General features: G+C 40.1%; 1 protein-coding gene across 1 annotated transcript; it reads right to left on the bottom strand.

The window, feature by feature from the left end:
- Positions 1-1756: 1756 nt before the first annotated feature.
- On the bottom strand, positions 1757-16462 carry GPR143 (G protein-coupled receptor 143). The gene is made up of 8 exons (XM_052664728.1): positions 16185-16462; positions 14378-14487; positions 11920-12014; positions 11059-11151; positions 10349-10458; positions 7681-7789; positions 5064-5181; positions 1757-3384 (listed from the first exon to the last, which is right to left on the bottom strand). The coding sequence occupies exons 1-8, from the start codon at positions 16426-16428 to the stop codon at positions 3085-3087; spliced, it is 1179 nt and encodes a 392-aa protein (XP_052520688.1). The 5' UTR covers positions 16429-16462; the 3' UTR covers positions 1757-3084.
- Positions 16463-17558: the final 1096 nt, after the last annotated feature.

Below are 17558 nucleotides of genomic sequence, written 5' to 3'. Positions count from 1 at the left end.
TATTTACGTCTCTCTTGAGTCGCTCTCCGCTTCATCTGTGTTCCTGCTCATAAATGGATGAGATGCGATAACAGAGGAAGCTGATCCCGCAGATGAGGCACAGTTAAGGCCAAAGACTTAGACTCTGCATGCATCTATTGACTTTAGTATTTGTATTGACAAGATCATTCCCCTGTAATCCAAGCCATAATTGAAACACAGCTTAGAAAGCAAACATTCAGGCCAGAGGCAAGCACTTCCCACAGGCAGTGGAAGCAGCCTGCCAGTACACTCCTAATGTAAGCAGTTTTGAAGAGACCCTTTGTACCACCACATAGCCAGATGCAGAAGTTAACACAGTATGTTGCCTATGCAGATGCAGAACATCATCTACAGGAAAGCTGTTAACCACAAAGCTCCTATCAGCAGAGATTACACTTAACAAGGTAGCACTTGGGTTGCTGTTCCAGCTAGGCTGTACAGGTCACAGTGTCTGTAGCAGTGGGCTCTCACCGACTCTTGGAGCAGACACTTCATTTTGCCCAAAAGTAAACATGGGAGGCTGATCCACAACATAGCACAGTTAGGGGGGAAATCAGGAGGTTTACCTTGAAAGTAGATTTCAGATGGGAAGAAAGAGGCAACTGTATAAGGCTTGGAGAAGGCAATGCTTTTCTTACATTGTTATATGGCGAGGCAAGAACAAGGTTTGTGTGGGATTAAATCACACATGGTTGCAACTGAGCAGAACTGATTATCATTTCATGATAATTTCATTAAGCTCTTGAGGAATGCATACCTCATGTATATCCACAAGAAGTTGGGAGCAGCAGATAGGAGAACTCTCCCAACACCCGTTTGTTTTATGTCAGAAAAATGCTATCAATGTAGCAACTATGATTAGTTGTCTGTCTTCAGCACTTGAATGAGCCCTAATCTTTCACAACACCCTAGTAGATTGTTGTCTCAAGGACAGCCTTGAAAGGCCAAAAAAAGGCAAGCAAAGCACTGCCCAGGGGTGGGTGCCATGTCTCTCCTTGTGCCTCATATACCCTGCAGCAGCAAAATGAAGGACTGAACACACCAGCTGTTCAGCCCCATGGCAGGGCCTCTCCCAAGTGCTTGTGTGTCACAGGATTCTTCCCACGAAGCCAGAGGCTGTTTATTTGGTTTTCGGGTTTGGTAGCTTGGCCCACACCCTAGCATCTGAAAAGGCTTACCAACAATTCCAGCTCCGCCTTTTTCCTGCTCTTTTAAACCATACTTCGATGAGTCTTGCACAGAAAATGTGTCTCTGTTTCATAAAGATCAGCATGCTCTGCTTCCCGAGTCCCTGTGCTTTCTCTCAACATTTAGCTAGAAAAGAAATTACCGTACAGGCAGAGGAACAGAATTTCTAGGGAAAATACTGAAACTGCTTAAAAATGAAGATTTGGTGATCTGCCAGTATTTCCGACAACTAAAACAGGAATGTAAAGCTATAGAACCACAAAGGTTTCCACAGGGCACAATTTAAATGATTTACTACAAACCAACAACAGTTCTATAATGACCTGCCCAACTAATTACCAGTTCATTGTTTCACACCTTCATTTTAAATGATTAATTCAAGAAGGCAATTTATTTTAAACAGTGAATCAATATTTTACTGTATAGTTTCTACCAAGTCTGCTTCTCTAACCATCCTGGGATTTTCCTGAGTAACACAGCAGCATAGACTTTGTGCTACAATTGCTCTAACCTTTCAGCTGTCTTTCAGGCTGTATTTGTTCTGTGGTTTGTTTTTTTTTTTTTTTTTTGTTACAATAGCTGAGACTGAATTGGGTTTTAAAAGAAAGGTATGGACAGCCTGTGAAGTTCAGTCAGAGCAGATATAAAAGGATTTAGAGAGTAAATTTTGCTTTATGCCCAGACTTGGCCACGTACGGAAGGAAGGGAGAGAGGTTAGCTGAGGATGAGAGGCTTTTAATGAATTGCTGGTCACTTTGTTTGGTAAACAGCTCCCAGGAGGACTGTGCTTAGCTGTGTCATTTCTAACTTTGATACGAGATTAAAAGCCTGGAAGAGACATCATCATCATTTTTTTTCTTCTAACTTTTCAACCAAGTTTAGGAATTGTTTGGGTACTTAGTGCACTGTACAAACTGAGATCTGTAACTCAGGAGATATGGAGAGTAGATGTGATATTTCTCCATTCTGCAACTTGAAGGCATAAAATAGAGTACATGTTGGAGCAAGAACTACTGATTCCATTAATTCTATTTTGATGAGAAAGAACTATTAATTCTATTAATTCTTTTCTGATGACCACTCGGATCATGTCAATGTTCTTTGCAAATATTATCTCTTAATGCAACTATCAGTCATAATTCTGACAGGTATATATATAAGGATCAAACTGAATTCAAATTGAAAAAATAATCTGTAAAGCTGTTTTTTTCTTGAACCGGCAGAACTGGAGCCCTTTTTCTGAAACCTTCTTGAAGCCTCAGCTCCAATTCATGTCTGAATTTGTTTTAAAACACATTCAACTCCCTAGATAAAAACAAGCTGAAAATTAATATAAACAAGCTAAAAGAAGACTTTGACAGTGAAATTCTGCACAAGCAGGGAAGTCTGTCCTTATGGCCGAGTTTGCTGTCACTCATGTTTTACTAGAGTAGTTTACAAGGGTGGAAGTTGTGTTTCAGAGCAGTAATTCAGGGAATTTTATGCTGAGCAAGGCAAGCAAGGGAAGACATTTAAAAAACCACCATATTAATAGTCTGTTTATTTAAACAAAAGACTCTTCTACCATATGGAGGTTACAGGAGAGATTGAAAGAAAACAGATGAATCATAAGTAACAGATCCCTGCAGAGACACAGTCCTGCTAAAAGCTATCAGGCCTTTGTAACTTGCTACACATCTCTTACAAAGCAAGTGAAGACATTAACTATCTTTTCTCTGCATCTTACACAGTCTCACACACGAACAAAAGCTACAGGAAATTAAACTGAGCCATCAGGCACAAACCAAATTTCAGAATGAGCAATGATTCACACAGTGCCATGGTTTTGTGAGTCTTGACAATGGGAGAAGTGAGATTCAGCTCTCCACCTACAAGCTACCAGCCCTGGTAGATGGGAGAGCTCCTGGTCAACCTGTCATCACCGCTAGTGTTACCTTCAGACAACATGCTTATAGCCTCATCAGTCTGCTGGCTATCAGTGGAAGATATCTTCTTTGAGTCGTGAACATTGCTTTGGTAGTTCACTGGTGAGGGATAGTCATTGTCACCCACCGTTGATGAGGACATTGATTCCCAGGGTATTTCTCTCTTCTGCCATTTCAGGTCCACTCTCCATCCTGTCCAGCCATAGAAAGCTAATGTGAAGAGGAAGCCTTGCATCGGATTAAGAATCCCCTAGAAAAGAGCAGTGCAACACAAGTTACATCAGCAAGGCTTCATTCTCAATTCCAGCAAAACATTCTGCATGCATTAACAACTTCCCTTACTCTGAATAACTGCTGTCTTTAGAAGATGATAACTGCACGCAAATAAAAGTGTACATTTTTCCTACTGCAGACACAAACAAGGCAGAGTGAAAAACTACAACCTGTTGTTTCTGAACACTAAGGTGTTCCTTGTGCACCTTCTGCAGCATAGGAAGTTCTGCACAAATGTGCGCAAGAACTTCTTTACAGTGAGGTGACGGAGCACTGGAACAGGCTGCCCAGGGAGGTGGTGGAGTCTCCTTCTCTGGAGATGTTCAAGACCTGCCTGGATGCCTACCTGTGCGACCTGCTGTAGGGAACCTGCTTTGGCAGGGGGGTTGGACTCGATGATCTCTGGAGGTCCCTTCCAACCCCTACGATTCTGTGATTCTGTGATTCTGTGAACAGCAGGCATCAAATGGTTTTCTAGCATGAATTTTAGCTGGTCAATTCCCAGTGAGTTTTTAACATTCCTTACAACCTCCACATTTTTTAATTCAGAAAAGCAAACATTTTACTCTTCACTAGAAGCCAAGTCAAATCTATGAGAATAGACATTAGCACATCCAGGCAAATTTTTTAAAATAGCCGCAATTGAGCTGTCTGGAATTGTTGCAGATTTCTAAGCCAGTGAAAACGTCCATCAAAACAGAATGCAAAACGAGGGAGAGACACTGAAAAAGAAAATCCCAAGTGATTTCCAAAAAATCTTCTGTTCCCACTGCTTCAGGATGTGCGACAAGGAAATGGTTTTAGTGGTTATCTTTCTTCTCACAGGAATATCATACCTTTTTTACAGCCAGTTTAAATAATAGCTCAGCTGGTAGAGCTGACTGTGTGCTCTCGCAGTGAGCAAGAGTAAGGTCCCCTGTCACACGAATGTGTTCACTCCTTGTCAGGGAGAAGGCTGCAACAAATCAGTTGCATTGTTTAACTTTCCAATATCAGGCAGCTCAAGAGCTTAAGTGCACAGAGCATATTCAGGCCTCACAGGTATTTAACAGCTTCAGAATAAACCTTCTTGAAAAAGGAACCTGCAATATCACCTCTCTAAAATCCCTTGTCAAATATTCCAACAGAAAGAGAGAAAAGTACAGGAAGACCCCAGTATCTTATAGTTATATTCTGGTGTGTTGCTTTTAAATTCCATCATGTATTTTCCCCTAATAGCTGTCCAAATGTTACAAGACTTTATTTCTTAGATAGAAATACAGTTTCTAATAAAGAAAACTGTAGCTACAAACAGACTATTAGTGGACAATGCCCATTTTTTGGGCAAATCTTCAAGAAACGTGAGCTAAAATTCGCAGCTTGTCTTATGACAGAGGTTAGAGAAGGTAGACCATAAATGCTTGCAATGGTCTGTTCCAGATCTTAAAATGGTTAGCAATCACTCATCACATACTCCTGTAAATGGCAGAAAATCTCGGCCTTTGTATCTTTTAAGCAAAGTTTGTACGTTCCGAATGACCGCTCCTTCCTTTCTCTTACCTTTGACTTTTCTTCCCTGATTTTCTGAGCTTTTCCCCCAAACCCACTACGCTGGTGCTGTTCCATGAGTCTTACAGAAGTGATTTCAAAGACTGAGAGACACCATGGTTGACCTACCATTATAATCCATGTAATCAGTGCAGCACTTCTAATGTTTTTCAAAGGTGTTTCATTGATATCTGGCTGCATTTCGAGATAGAACAAAAGGCTCTCATTGATGATATTAGATGACCAGCTATTGCAGGAATAAAAAGGACAAAGAGAACAAAACAGTGATATGTAGATATGTACATATATGTAAAATACAAATTACTTACAAATTATAGAAATTAGGAACCTTAATAAGGAATTTTTTTTTTTTTTTTTTAACATTAATTCTCAATGTGAAGGGACCCAATAGTTCTCCCTGAGCTTATGATCAGAAAACAGACTCTTACTTCCCACCCCAGGCAAAGAAATCCATATATCCATCAGAATTAAACCTGATCATGCACGCTTACTGCACTGAGATTATAAACAACTGTGATCTACAATGGGAACATTACGGACAGTGACTTCTTTTGCTTGTGTCTTGAATGTATAATACAGTTAAAGCAATACAAACATATGCATATACGCTACAAAAGACTGTATAAAGTCCAGCATCTCTAAAATTTCAAGGTGATATTTGAGTAGATTTTCAAGATGTTTGTTAAAAAAATCTACAAAACAAAACTAAGTTCAACTTTAAAGTCCTTGAAAATGACATTAAATTTTAAGAATAAAGGCAATTTCTTTTTCTAAAGTAGGATGAGCATAATTAAACCTCATCCTCCAAGAGAAAATGAGAACATGATACACTAAAAAAAGGTTATAGTCAGTGGTTCCAATTTCTAATGGCTCCTAAGCAGTCAGAACAGCTTTTCCGCATATTTCTACAGGTACTTCAGGAAGGAAATGACCAACACCCGTATCATATTTTCTGAAAGGATTTGTGTTTATGTTATTTATAAAACAGATCCTATGTTTTTTTCACAGTCTAAAATCTTCTGCTCATCCCTCCCAAATATACAGTTTTCTCTTCTACCCCATATTGCCCAAAATTTCCTTGACCAACTCATCTCTTTTTTTGACCACTGGGATGGAACAGCATCTCCCCTAAGCTTCTAAGATTATTCTGTCTCAGCCTTTCTGTACAGTAACCTCTGAGCTTTTACACTCTAAAGCTTACATTTTATCAGCAGATTAAAACAAAGCAAAAACAAACAAACAAACAAAAAAACCAAAAAACAAGAACCACTTGTTTTGTTTGTTCGGGCGTTTTGGTTTGGTTTTTTTGTAATAGGAAAACTCATAATGAGACAAAAAGGAAATAAACTGTCAAGCCCACTGTGTCCATGAGGAGTTGCTCCTTCCATTCATGCTTGCTCCCAGTGTATCAAGCTGACCACAGTCCCTTTGGTTGTAATGCACTTCTGTGGTGCCTCCAGTACAATGTTCTTTCTTTCTGTAACCCTAGTAGCCTGGATAAAACTCTGTTCCCTGTTATTTACAGCAATTTCCAGCATGCCATGCTTCAGGCTGCTTTGCTACTCTCAGTGCCCTGCTCCCACTGACTATCCCACCCTTCCCAGAAGAAACTTGTTTCCTGAGAAATGACTGGAACACTCAAATATACAGCAGCAAGGACAAAATAAAAAGCAGCCTTTCTCCCTGTTCAGCCTTTTAAAGCAATGAAACATGCATTAACGTACCCATGTATGAAACAATCAAATACTTGCACAAACTGGGAAATTTGGCCATCTTTTCACTACTTCTAGGCTGCTTCCTACCTCCTTCCCTTGCTTTTGTTACCCACGTAGGTGAACACTTTCCAGCAGTGACCATGTCTTGCTAGCTCACTGCAGAGGCCCACATAGCATGGATCACTCCCTCATCTGGTGCCTTTAATATTGTGTGATGATTGTAAAACTGCTCCTAAAGCAGAGCTTCTTTCAGTTCTCTCAGTTTTGCTGAGTGCATCCAGCACCTTCAGTCCCATCCACCACTACAGCATCTTTCACACTGGATGGTGCTGCTAGAACAGACATGCAGGGGATTTGGGAATGAGGTATGGGGCACCCTCCCTCCTCCCACATCTTCCTTGTGCCCTTCTTCTTCCTCTCCCTGCCCTACCACAAACTGCTATTTTAGTGGAGGAAGGTGGAATATCAGAAAAAAGATCAGATAATGAGAAATTTCATGCACAACACACAGAGATTTCCTTTCTGGTGTGTAAGTCTGTATTTTCAGCCAACACTATACTTGTTTCACACACTTGAGAGCTGCAAACTATAGAGATGATGCATCATATAATCATAATCAGAGCCGTAAGCATGCCCTAGAAGTGTATTTACTGTAAGTTTTCAATGGCATGTTTGATGACAAGCATGTAGAGTGAGCTCTGGGGAATCTTGCTGCAGTTTCAGACAGCTTTAGGTTGCATTCAGCCTTTTTTTTTTTTTTTTTTTTTTTGCTATTGTTCCTCAGTGTCATTGTTTTCCTGTTGGTTAAACATTTTTATCATTTCCTTGCAGCCTTGTGATGCTACATGAGTGATTCAGCTAATTTGAGAACTAGTTTAGAACTGTCTTCCTTAGAAACTTTCCCTTCCAACCATAAGGACAAGCAAATGAAATAACCCGTCAGATTCTGTTCTTGTCCCCAGTTGTTTTAATCTGGGAGAAGGCAGGTTAAAACAAAATGCATCTCTTACCAAACAATGAATACCAGCATAATTTTGAAAAAGCGCATCTGGATCTCTGTCCCCAGCCGTCTCTCATTCTCTGTGTAAATCCCTTGTCTCCCTTTCAGTAAAGAGGCAACTGGAAAGTATAAAGTTGTGTTCATTAATATACGTACATCTCATTATTTGTAGGTACAAGGATACAGAAAACAGATGTCTGTAAAGAGGGAACAAAGGAACCAATGGGTTTGTCTCCAGCAGCAAATGTCATACATAGCCTAATCCTAAAGATTAGGACAATCCTAAAGAAGGACATCCACTAAGGTTTCCTGAAGTAGGTGGCATCCCACTAGCAGTTTTTTCTTCTCTCAGTCCCATCAAAACCAGAAAATAGTATGGTCAGCACAATTCTTTAACAAGAAGGTAGTGCTTACGCTTCTCTATGATGTTCGTGATGTAAGGAAGTATTTATTATGTGATGTTCAGACTGAGACAGAATACAGTCAACACTATTATACACTTCATATGGAACTGTGACATGAAGACATAATTGACTACTACATCTGTAGAACCTGACACTGTAATGTCAACAAAAATAGATAGATAAGCAACATACTGCTCAGATACCAAGGAATCGACATATGTACTCACACAAACATACTCATTGTGTATTTTCCCATAAAAGGAACAAACTTTGAGAGATTATCCAATTCATTCTCAGCCTCTAAACACTGCAGCTAGATCTAGGTATGGCTGTTTGCAGCTTCAGCAAACTAGCTGAAAAATCAGGAACACACAAAGAATTCCTCAGCCAAGAGATTCTAGTGCTCCATCTATCCTTAACATTTTTTGCTCCCTAACTACTTCAACATCCTTTCTTTAACCTGAAGCTCAATGCTTATTTACTATTCTTTACAGCCAAAAAGAAATCCTGTTGTTAAGAAACAGCTAAATTCCCACTTCATTACATTCTACAGGTCTCATGATGTAAATCTTTTTTTCTTGTTGTTGTTCTCTTGTTGCTTTTCTTCATCACTTTTATTAGACAGTGGAGAGAAACTGCAGGATGTTTGAGAAAAGTATGCTTGCAAGACTTTAGAACAAGGAGACACAAGACATCATCTTTAGCAACGTGCATTTCTGAATGTATGAAACAAAATTTGATCCTTAGCACCTACATGAGCAGGTAGCAGAGGTAATACAGACACAAACATTAAAGTAGCTGTACATGTAGGTACGTTAGCCACACAGTCTGCCAGAGGCATATGAACATATGTGCACATACCTACAAAATGCACACATACATAAACACACATGGATGCACGTCGCATACAAGCACAAACATTTATTATTTATGTTCTCATTGAAGACCTTTGCTGCTGTCTGTACAAAATGTATTGTCCTCTCTTCTATAGGACATGCTGAAGAAGGTAAGTTTACCATTTACCTAACTACTGATTTCAATACACTCAAAAAAAAGTCTAAGCCTTCTACCCAAATACAGCAGCTAATGCAGAGTGGAGGAGTCAGCTTACTGACTGTTTTTAGAGACCAAAACATCAGTTACAGGTATTTTTGATTATTTAAAATTTAGACTAAAGCTTATCTTTTCCCTATAGAGCATTTTGGTCCCAGCCTTTGGAGGTAGCACTTGTTTTCTGTTTGCTCATGCATAGAGACATTATTCTAAACTAAAATACAAAAACCAAAAACCATTATCCTGTATAAATTAGGCAGAGGCTTGCTGAGTGCTATCTCAGAAATGCAGGTTACAAAACTAAGATAATACAACGATGCAAATATGGTTTGTCTTTTGTACCAAGTATGTAGCAGCGCTCTGGGACTCTGAGATAAGTGAAAAAAATAGAAGTTATCTCCATAAAGGTAATTAGTTGTACTTCAATTTGTAATTGGTACAGTGTTGTCTACATCTATAAAACTTGGCAGTGTAACATCAGCAAAAACAGGCAGATATTCTACATATAAAATATATTTTTAAAATATGGATTTTGTCAGCTATTCCTTTGATGATGGGCACTACTGAGGAAAGCAGTGCAGATGGGATGAAGACTGAACTCAAAACACAGTCTCTTCTGTTGCTGTTCTTAAATATTGAATGTGTAGATTGCAAGTATGAATTCAGGCACTGAAAACATCTAGCACTGATCATGTTACATTAAAAGAATTAATTGAACTTGTTCCTTTTTTTGCAGTCACATTTCTTCAAAGTGCCGGATGCTAAATCAAACAGGAGCTTCATGATCTCAGCTGAGTTGTGTACAATTCTCACTTGTTTCATAATCTCAGAATCAGGAGTAACAAAATTCTGATCCTTCCAAAATATACATTGGTACCAGTATTGTAGTACCATCATATATCCACCATATGCTGCCAAAAATACTTCAAATCAAAAGTAATTTAGTAACATGGAAATAACTTTGCCAGTCTGCAATAGTAAGATCTAAAACAGCCTAACTTCAGTAAGTGATCAGTGTACCTCTATTCTAATTTTCTATTGAGATTGTATCTCCATTTTGGTAGGTAATACTCTTCTACTCTCAACTGCATCTGTTTTGATATAATGAGGAGCTATTCCATCCCCTTAGATACACAGGCATTACTTTTTACTTCTACTTTACTTTTATTTCTCTTTTGCTAAATAAGATGTACGCATTCATGCTGGCCATTAGGAACATACCTGCAGTCACTGTCCTTCTGAACAGGACTGGGTTGACCACCAGCACCAGCAGGAGCGGGGCATAGGTTGTGATGTAATGTGGGATTGCGTGCTCCAGGCCTCTTTCACAGCTGAGAACAAATTATTAACACATTATTCATTATTTTCTTTCCACATCTGACAGTCTCAGCTATTTCATCATTGTCACATTTAACTAAAACCAAAAACAAACAAGAAAACAAACATGAAAGGAATTAAACAAAGAGGTGCTAAACTTTTAATTCTCGAATTTTCACAACGAATTCACACGGGACACGAAGTTGATTATTAACTCGCACCATCTGTGACTTGTCCTCAAATTTAAAGGAGTAAATACAAAGCTGAAACCAGGAGCAGAAAAACAGGAGTGGACCAGTATTTCACGCCTGCAGCAGCTCTGTGCACTATGTCCCCTTCTTGGGCATCATGACCCTGCAGCGGCTCACAGCAGGAGCTGCACCACAGCACTGAAATGCATCACAGGGCATGAAGTGTCTGGGAGATATCTTCAGGGCCCACTGAAACCCAGGATGCATGGACTGAGTAGGAGACACTGCTCAAAGATCAAAAAAAAAAAAAAAACCCAACCAAAAAACCAGTACTTGGATGTCTGTCTCTAACATTGATGAAAAGACATTCAAATGACCACAGAGTACCAGGGTTTTGGAGTCTGCTTTCAGAGGCTTGCTCACCTGGAAAGGGATGGGTAATAAAGCAGCGCAACGCCCTCAACGCAGAGCAAAACTGCCAGCCCCCAGGCCATCATGTGGTACAGCACGATTGTACTGGAGGAGGAAGCAGGAGAGAGGTTATCAAGGACACTAACATGGCAATGTTAACATAGGATAGGCGTGAGGTGAATAATGCCAGCAGCACACTGAGGAGGGCAGGAGGGATAGGGGCCTTTCAGGAGAAAAGGGAAATCCTGGCGCTGGACAGGCTTGCACACAGAAGTGTCATATCCTCCAACCAGAGGCCAGAAGTCTCTCCCCTGTTCCCACATCTGCAGAAGGAAACCCTGAGTCCTTCACTGCTCCTGCAAACAGCACATTCAGGAATAAAAAACAGAAGAAGGGAGCCAAACAGCCAACTGAGCACCCTTCTGAAGGCTGCAGAGAACTGTTTGATTTGGAGAGTCAGACACTGCTCCCACCTGAGAGAGGATCATACCGCTGTGCTTAAAAAATCTTTCATTGCTGTTTTATATTAATGTCAGCACTTCTGCCACAAAAATCAATATCAAGTACAGAGCAGAGATAAAAACAGCATCTTGTTGCAGTTGTGTTATAATGCCCAATCTACACCCTATTTTTCTGAAAGTTAAATAAATTCAGTTACATTTAAATGCTAGTTAGGCACAAGCAAATCAATATCCAAGCATTGCCCTTGCAATTGAAGCACTTAGAACACCATTCACACAGATTATTATCTGGTAACCATGCGAACATCACGTGTTTGCACAGACTTCATTTATACCCTCAGATAGCTGCATGCAAACATGGATGTACAGCATGAGAAGTAAAATAGGACATTCAGAGCTTTAATTCTAGTACCTCAGTCCTGCTGATCTTCTTACCACCAAGTAAGAATCAACAGCATAGCAAAATAACCACCAGAAGCCAGCACTGTATAACAGCTGGATCCACATCTGCAAGGAAAAAAAAGGCAAATGTCACAGCTGCTTCTTAAACATTGCTGGAGGTGAGGGGAGACTCAAACCTTTTGCCTGGGGATTTGTTCTTTAAATGTGTGCATTTTCCAACTGAGATTTGTGAGGTATGAATTCTTACTGCAGTACTGCTGTAGCCAAAGGATGTGCTCCTAGGTAAACTGAGCAGTTTGCCTTCACAGCTTGTTCAGTTGTTTAGAAAACCTGGTGTTTGTTTACATCTCCAGTCTTAACCCTGAATGGCACAAATTAATCTAAAGTAAATTATTAAACAGCGTTTTAACTTTAAAGATTAGTAATGAACATTTTATTTTAAAAAATCGGTATAACATTTTAGTAAAATTTCATTTTTCAGTAGCTGAGGCATGAAAATATAACTGAGGTCTGCCTTCACCACAATGGTGGTGAATAGAAGTGCCTCTGTATCATGAGTTCTGTGTGTGATGGGTATTTTATCCACATTCAAGAACTTGAGTTGGTGTTACTACTGATAAAGATGATATGCAGAAAAATAGCCAACTCTGTCCATACTGAACTCCATAGCTAATTTTTTACAAAAATCCAAAGGAAACAAGTTCAAGTCAAGTTAAATTCCACTGCATTTTTGAGTTGACCCTATACATTTTTCCCATGAGCCTATAGAAGATAACTGACCTCTCTTAGACCCTGTTTATAAATTCCAAATCCTTTCCCGACAGGAGCTGGCTATTTGTAATGGTCTGGGACTATTTTAATATTCAGAATACCTTCCCTTTGAGCCCTGCTTTCAGCTCGTATCTGAATATCCTTTGTCACAGTTCCATAGTAGCATCCTTTTACACCTGGAAACCAACATACTTGTTACTGAGCCAGACATCAGTGACTTGAGTTCTACCATTCCTTCCTCCAAAGGTAAATCAAGCTGAGAAATACTTCCTTACAACAAGGGTGTAGTTCCTATATCTAGTCATTTGTGACATGAATTATTCTGTATTTAATCAAAATGCTAAGACATTTTAATAATACATAAGCCAGAAAATAAAATTCCAGTTTTCCTGCTAGTGCACTTTATTCACAATGCTCAGTATGTAACTTAATCTGCACTATTACATATTTGCTGCAGTTAAGAAATGTAGAATTTACTATATATAAACGCATACATACAAAAATAAACCATGAGGTCTTTCCACACATAAATTCCAACATAGTTTAGATGGTCGCCAAAATTAATAAAAAGCAGATGCAGCTAAAAAACAAATTTTTCATATGCTATCTAGCTTCTTGCAAAATGCCAGATCTTGCTATAGAGTATCTATCTAAAGATCTCATTTGAAGGAGATACTTCAGAGCCTCACTATTTGGAATTTCACTGACTCGTGTGTAAATGAAATAAAACAATAGCACCAGAAGAAACCTAAAATAGAACCAGAAACATTTTATTAACTCACATGAGAATATGTTAGGGGAAGTAGGGTCATTTTTCATTCCAATATAATTAAATTTAAACTTAGCAAGTGACTCAAACTGCAGCACTTTCCTGGAGCCCAAGAAAGAGTAAACAAAAACTGCAGTAGACAGCTCTGCTGCTTGCCATTTAACCTGAGATCAAAATGAAAAACAAACAGTCTGCATACAGCATCCCTGTCACTGCTTTAAAATATTACTTTCTGTGGTAAGGGCCAGAGAGCAAAACTTAAGCCATATGGAAACGTGGTTTTCAAACAGGGCATTCCTGCTGCAAGATATTGATGTTGGCAGTTTCACCTTCTTTTAAGAAAAAAAATAATAGGCTTTTGTAACTCATAAGCAAAAATTAAACATGTATGATGGAAAATTGAGAACTAATAGGTATGTATAGCTGATACTCGCTTCTGCCATTATGTCTGAAATTGTTATTATTTAGGCATATGAAATAAAGCAAGTTGCATTTTGGCACATCTTATTTAAAAACTACAAGAGCTGAATAGTTTTATTTATAAGCAGCATATTTCTTTTCTATATTGTAAGCCTTGATTTGTTAAGATACTACCATTATTGCTGATGCGTGAATTCTTTGACTACCCTACATTCCTACTGAGCTGAGGAAATTGGCATAATTATCTGTGTTTTAGTTAAAAAAAAAAAAAAAAAAAGTGACATTTTTCTTGTATAGTAAGCTCAGATTTTATACTTCAGGCAATAGTGTGATTGTATTACTTAAAATTTGCACTTTTGTAACGCATTTGCATTTTCTTTTTCTATGTTCCTTAATCCAGAATCCAGAATCAGGGATTTAAGGAAATTCTAACCCCCTTTGGGACACAGTATGTTGCCTTTTGGATCCTGTGTGAGCAAAGCAAGCAGCACTGTACCCCTGTACCTACCGCGCTGCCCACGCAGAAGACAGAGGGCCACACGTCAGTCCCGTTGGCCACTGAGATGTTGGCAACAAAGCTCGGGAAGCCCAACCAGACGCTCGACCTGAAAATCACACCTGAAGAGAAACGCATGAGTGCTCTGTGCCTGTCAGCGTGATCACGGTCGCATGCTTGCTGCTGGTCGCATGTTCTGCATTGCGGCCTGGATTCTGCATGCTCACAGGACTGTGGCTATTGGGGTGTGCAGTGCAGGCCAGATGCCAGGGTGAGGGCTTACAGAAAGCAGCTGTGAGCCTGGAGGACTCGCCATGTCATGCCACAAAGATCTAAGCCTCATTTATCTACAGATACTGTCATATACTTCCCTAAAGGGAATCAAGAGGCATTTAACGTATCTGCATTGCCAGCAACTAATGACTTACAATTTAATTTACAGATATTCATATTGCTAATGGTCATTTCTCTGCAACTCCTCATTTCAGAAGAATGTTATTTAACATTTTTCTCTGTCCTCGTTTTTACAAGCAGCTTTTTTCCTCTCTGCCAAGGAGCTGAAAAAAGCATGGTTTCACTATTAGGTAAGAACAATACTGGCTTTTTGCATGAATTCAGTTTGCTCCTGAGGTTTAGTGAGTTTGCACCAACCCACAGCACCAGCACACCGTGCTTCCCACCCTCCAAGGTGAATCTAATTCAAGAACAATTGCGGATAAATAGTTTTTGTTTGCCTGTGAAAGAGAAAAGGAGAAAAATAACTTTTTCTGCTGCTGGCTTTATCTGACTGAGATTAGGAAAGATTTATTCTCTGAAAGAGTGGTCAGCCACTGAAACGGGCTGCACAGGGAGGTGATGAAGTCACTGACCCTGAAGGTGTCCAAGGAACATTTAGGGGTTGTACTGAGGGACATGGTTAGTAGGGAAATATTGGTGGTAGGCGGACAGCTGGACTAGATGATCTTGGAGGTCTTTTTCAACCTTCGTGATTCTGTGGTTCTATGGTTCTATGATTGAAAGGCCTTTTTCCAGGTGCTCTTGTGCTCTTTCCATATCTTTCTCTATCTTCCCATCCATCGTCTGTTTTAATATTGGTTCTTCTTATGTACCATGAGAAGACCTGGCTAGGTGTGAAAGTGGAAAATGTGTAAAACCCTACTCCTTTCACAGGCAGCCAGAGAGACTTACACAACAGTACTACTTCAGTTATCTAAAATGAGAGAAAAGATGCTAATGTGGAAAAACTCAGCTTTTATTTCCCTCGTATATGTCATGATAATTTCTGTCTAAGATGGCAGTAAATTCCAGGGCAGATTTAGACAGCCCATTGCTGGAGGCAGGGCTCCCTGCTAAGGGTGCTTCTCTGCTTCCCCATGCTGGCACAGTGCTGCAGTTCTACACACCATGCTGCCAGCCTGCTGTGTGCAGTTTCGGGTTGGTATGTGAACAGCGGCACTGACTCTGTTTGAGAGGATTTACAGACACATGCAAGTATTTTCCAAATGCAGTCCAAAGGATCAGCTAAGTTGTGGAAGTCAGCTTTAGTTATTCATGTGCTCCCTCACTTCTGCTTCTACACCTTCCTCTAAGTGTCAGCCAGTGCAGGGTTTTAATTTGAAGTAGAGACTTTGTTGAAGATTTGCCAAGAACTTTTACTTTTAAAACTTAGCTATTAAGCAAGACCTTTCTCCCCTCCAGGCCTGCCCTTTTCTCATCTTGTTCAGCCCAAACCTTCCCCTGAACACACGCAGCACGTTCCCAACCATCTGCCAGCAGGGCCTGCTGCAGCACACGCAAGGAACACCAAGATGGCGCTTACCTGAGCCACCGAGGATGTCACACACGGAGATAAGGAGAAGAATGGTGGAGGAGGAGGAGGCTTTGGGCATCTTCCGCAGGCTCTGCCCCTTCTTCGGCAGGAGCTGCAGGATGGTCAGCAGCAGGCTGGCTGAGGCACTGCCAATGCAGACTGCACAGAAGATCTGGGGCTGGAAGCTCATCACAAGCTGCGTGGCTGCATCCCTGTTGGGGCAGCAGTAGGTTTCTAACCTGGGGGAGGCCATGAAGTATCCAGATGGCGGAGGGGGCCTGCGAGCAGAAGCCGCCGCTGTTGCTTCCAAAAGGCAGCGTGAGCTTTTTCTTCACCCTCCCCATTAGACCTCGGTGGTGAGAATCACGCGATTGAAGGATCATGTGCTGCTGCTGCTGGAAGTAAATCCCCTAGAGCGGCCTTTCTCAGCCTCTCCTAGCAAGGAGATCAAATCAGAACAACAACACACAGTGTAATCTGAAACATGCCCCATGCTTGCTCAGAGCCATTGGCAAGAGTTCACTCAAACCTTTCTGCTTGCACAGTGTGTGATACAGGAAGCTTTAAACCCATCAGAGCATTGGAGATGGCTTAAAATGAATAAGGATGGGGATACCAAAGAAGGAGCATTACATTTTAATTGTATTTCATTTTAGCCCCCTCCCACACATTGCACTTTAATTACTGAAAATTAATTCAAAAGATGGGCCTAAACACAATCAGTCTCAGCTTTTGCTGGGAGAGCAGGTCTATAAATCCACACCCAGACCCAAATCTAAATTTTAGGGATCCAACCCACCCACCTCTCTAATTAAAAAGAGAAGCACTACATCCTATCACTGTGGAAAGAGATTACCTTCAGGAAGCCATATTAACTTTATCCCATTTAAACCACAAGCACACAGTCTTCTCGTCAGTCTGTGTTAAACCAGACGTGGAAAATTCCAGGACTTTTGCTTCCAGAAGAATATTTTTCTTTCTTTTTTTTCTTTTCTTTTTTTTTTCTTTTTTCTTTTTAGTAAGGGTTTAATATGAAAACAGGAATTTGAGCTGACATGTTTGTTTTTTCTTTATAAGCTAACAATATCCTTTAGTCCTGTTAAATGTAGCAGAAAATACAATCACAAATACAAAAATTAACTCTCCCCTCTCAGACAAATTTCAAATGCCCTGCGTCAGACCTCACACCTCTGTAAACTGAATTTATAGGGACACATTGAGGAAACACAGAAGGGAGCATAGGTGAAGTGAATTGGATGCTAAATAACCATTGTGGATATTATAATTAGTCCTTATAAGAACAAATGGCCTAATGTTATTTTTCTTATCTTCTAATGCCCTTGTTTATATGTTAGCAGAAATTATGACACCTGAATGAGTGGC

The sequence above is a fragment of the Tympanuchus pallidicinctus genome, unplaced genomic scaffold (assembly GCF_026119805.1).
Source record: "Tympanuchus pallidicinctus isolate F22 unplaced genomic scaffold, pur_lepc_1.0 scaffold6, whole genome shotgun sequence".
Lineage (NCBI taxonomy): Eukaryota > Metazoa > Chordata > Aves > Galliformes > Phasianidae > Tympanuchus > Tympanuchus pallidicinctus.
The sequence above is the reverse complement of the archived record's forward strand: the minus strand, read 5'-3'. Positions and strand labels throughout refer to the sequence as shown.